This window comes from Opisthorchis viverrini (genome assembly GCF_000715545.1).
Source record: "Opisthorchis viverrini unplaced genomic scaffold opera_v5_181, whole genome shotgun sequence".
In the NCBI taxonomy this organism is placed as follows: domain Eukaryota; kingdom Metazoa; phylum Platyhelminthes; class Trematoda; order Opisthorchiida; family Opisthorchiidae; genus Opisthorchis; species Opisthorchis viverrini.
Window position 1 is genome coordinate 997,167 of NW_008751840.1, and position 3,599 is coordinate 1,000,765.

General features: G+C 44.4%; 1 protein-coding gene across 1 annotated transcript; it reads right to left on the reverse strand.

Moving 5' to 3' along the window:
* Positions 1–368: 368 nt before the first annotated feature.
* T265_07750 (hypothetical protein) lies at positions 369–2,041 on the reverse strand (the record flags this gene model as incomplete). Its single annotated transcript, XM_009173349.1, has 5 exons — positions 369–887; positions 1,420–1,584; positions 1,628–1,746; positions 1,786–1,889; positions 1,933–2,041. The coding sequence occupies 5 exons, from the start codon at positions 2,039–2,041 to the stop codon at positions 767–769; spliced, it is 618 nt and encodes a 205-aa protein (XP_009171613.1).
* Positions 2,042–3,599: the final 1,558 nt, after the last annotated feature.

Sequence of the window (3,599 nt, forward strand, 5' to 3'; positions counted from 1 at the left end):
TGAAAGCTGCGTTAGCCGAGCAGTCGACTGAAACCACTCGTCGGTGAACCAATACCGAAAAGTGGTCCTTCCTTTTGGACACCCCGAATAAGGATCTCAATCACTGGAGATTATTTCACTCCGATCGCGCGAAAGACATTTATTGCACTTACCACGTAGAAGACGAATATACACGTGATGTCGGTAAAAGTGCAGTCCAATATGCGCCCTGGGAACTGCTCTTCATTAATACTTTAGTCCGACAATATCTTCGCCCGCCCTTCGTGATAACTAAATGTGATTTTCGTCTTGGATTAAATAGTCGAGAAGACGGAAGAAGACATTAGCTTTCCACTTTTACATATTTCACCAGAAAGAGTAACGTGGGAGTGACTCAGTTTAACAGTGCAAAGACTCCATACATAGGAACTCTCAAAGACTGCTGAGTCTGTGCAATGCATGGGATCGCCACAAGGGAGAGATCTGAGTAAAACTTGTCGAGTGCATATGTCTGTCCAACTAATCGCGTAATAAATCGAGAAACAACGGTAGACCGTGCAAAAATGTACAACGTCCGAAAGGAGTTCAAACGCTGACTCGGTTTATTTTGAAACTGTATGATACAGACTATATGTTGACAAAAAAGGGGTCGCAGAAAGAAAGGCTGAAGGTAAAGCACAATATTCCAAATCATAAGATGTACACGCCTTGCCGAATAATCTAAACGCGGGTCTACAGTAACATTCAAAAGAAGTGTTAAAACGCGTTTGTCATGGATAGACGCTATCTACCACAACGTCCATGAATTAATTCGCAAACGAACGGAAGATGAACTAGTCCGGTTCAAGGGAAAGTCCACAAATATTCGAGTGCGATTCCAATTCTCCAACGCATCAAGTATGGTATGACTACAAAAGAAAGGGGAATGAAGGAGATGCTAAGATGCAACAACAGAAATCTGTACCTCCAGAGTACTGATTTAACCTAACTCAATAACCGACTCATTCAAAACATTGGGTTATTACCAACCGTATGCATCACAAAAAATCTCGATGATTTACTCTAACTTAACACCCTGGTTAGTCAACCGGTTGGAAAATTCATGACATTGTGTGAATATGGACAAAAAAACGATGGATTACGGTTGATCAGAACGATAAGGGTTATATTACCGGGATAAATAGCGGAAAGCTTTGTAGCTCATGGGTATATTGTGGTGCTGTTCAACACAAGCGTACTGACAATGCTAAAAGAGCCCTTGAAAGCTAGCCAATGGCGAAGCAAATATTTAAAATTCTGTGTAGAGGACCACCCTCAACTGATCGTATTTCGTTGCACATACCAATGCTTTCCTCACTGCTACGTATAAAGACAGTAAGGAATGGCCATGGATGGATAAGTGGTACACTTAAAAGATAGTGAGACTTCATTGGAACCCACCCGTCTTTTCCAGTCATAAATGCCGAGGGTATCAGTACTCTTCTCGAGGTCTCGTCCTGTACCATACTGAAAGTTTGGGTAGAAGTTGGTGTATAGTCGTAAACAATCGCCGCGACTGCGCCAGCAACGTGAGCATTGATTACCTTAGTAACGAAGCTGCATCCGCTATAAAAGTATGATTAAAATAAAGGGTAAATGATAGACGAACCCCCTCAAAATGAATGCAATATGGCCTGCCAACGGAAGATCTGTTTCAAGATTTCTAGTGAAAGGCTCGCACGCACTCTCAGGTTTGATCGGCACCAAGTAATGTTCATTGGTTGTGTTCTGGAAAGAAATCGGTGAGCTCCAAAAGCCTCAACATACAAAAGGTGGACCGATCCGCGCAACTGTTAGCTTGAAGATGGTCGCGAATTCAGGAGGATCGAGCACGCGTAAGTAAAGATAGCCCACACTTCGAACCAAAGTAGCTGAAACGTGACATGTAAGGCGACCCTTAGATGGAAAACTTACTTCGAAGCAAAAGAAGGCAGAGAACATAAGCTAATATAACAGAAGGGAGCTTCCGCAACGAATATGGGATTTGTGTGCAGAGGTTCAACATATAGTAATCCATGGGCATAGAATGGGGACCGCCTGAATTAAGTCATAGAGGAATAAGTAAACATTCACACGGAACAAGCCGAGGTGTCCAGTTAGACCGAAATATAAATTTTATGATTAGTGACATTGTCAGTCGTAAACAATGACCTGAAACGCCGTACGGACACAGACAATTCTACTTGGAAAATAAGAAAGAAACACTACAGCACAATACGAAACCTTCGTGGGAAAATGCATGGGTACTACACGAGTATCGGAGGCATGTACTGGTTGGTGCGAACTCAGTGCTATCGAGCAAGAGGTACAAATAGTATCAATAGTAAACATTAAGTTTGGTTAATCTGAAAGGAAAAAGACCCGGGTGGGAGGGGCAAACAGCCACGGAACTTCCAAGTTCACCTGAATGGGACATTTCCAAACAAGCTGGACGAATGGGATTATAAAAGACAAGGATATATCGCTCGAATCCACAATCGATGAATCAATTTATCAGCTATAAGCCGTGTGCCATAGGCACATTGGTTCCAGCTGCTACAGTTTCGATCACCGAAAGGTGGGGGAGTGTGGGATATACAGTCAAGCCTTGGAGGCGATGGCATATCTAGTTAGTTAGGGCACAGGGAACCTATGCATTGAAGGCGATAGCTACGATGCACGAGCGCCACTGACTGCGGCTTTGGGCCAGTTCTGTCAGTGTCAACAACCATTAGTAAGTCGAGTCCCAGGGTCCCCATCCAGAGAGGCGATAGTTGTCGACCCGACAAATTTTACTGGTTAGTGCTTTCACGCCCAGTTGCCAGATCATACACTGTCCACCTCTCGGTCGCTTCCACTCAGCACAGGGTTCAGCGAAAACAGCCCTACGAGGCAGACGGTCTTCTGGCATGTAGAGTGCCTGTCTTAACTAGCGTAACCTATGAAACGTGAGTGATTCATCTATAGCGAGTTTCTTCTTCCTGGAACCCTTGGGGGCGAGATGGCCCAAGTGGTTAGAGCGCGAATTTACTGACCGGAAGGTCCGTGGTTCGAATCCGACCTCCGCCACTCGGATTCCCCTGTCTATGCTTGGGCAACCTGGCAGTATCCTAGCCCTCGTGCTTCCTTCGGGTGGCATGGCAGCTAAGCACCGGAAGGGTGCTACAGCTGAACGTTTTCTTTCTTTACTGGAACCCTCAGCATTATTAATCTGATGTTCCAACCACACCCGATCAGTGCTTCGGAGAAACTGATGCTCAAACATTAGCATCTTTCATACAACCTCTGCGAGTAGAGACTACGTCTCTGTCCTTGAGAGACAAACTGACGTCACGTCGACGCCACGGTTGTCGGAGGTCGAAAAAAACACCCTGAACTTTGCGATTGGAGAAGTTATCTCATATGCAGCCAGTCCATCGGAACTTATACAACTGCCCAGTCTAACATCATCATCATCATCAATGACAGCAACATCGGTGTTGCCACTGATGCTTCACTGCCGTACAACCATAAAGTTCGTTTAGTTATATATATATATATATATATATATATATAATTGTATTAAAAGCCCTACAGTGAAGAGAAGAGAAAAAGAGTGGGTG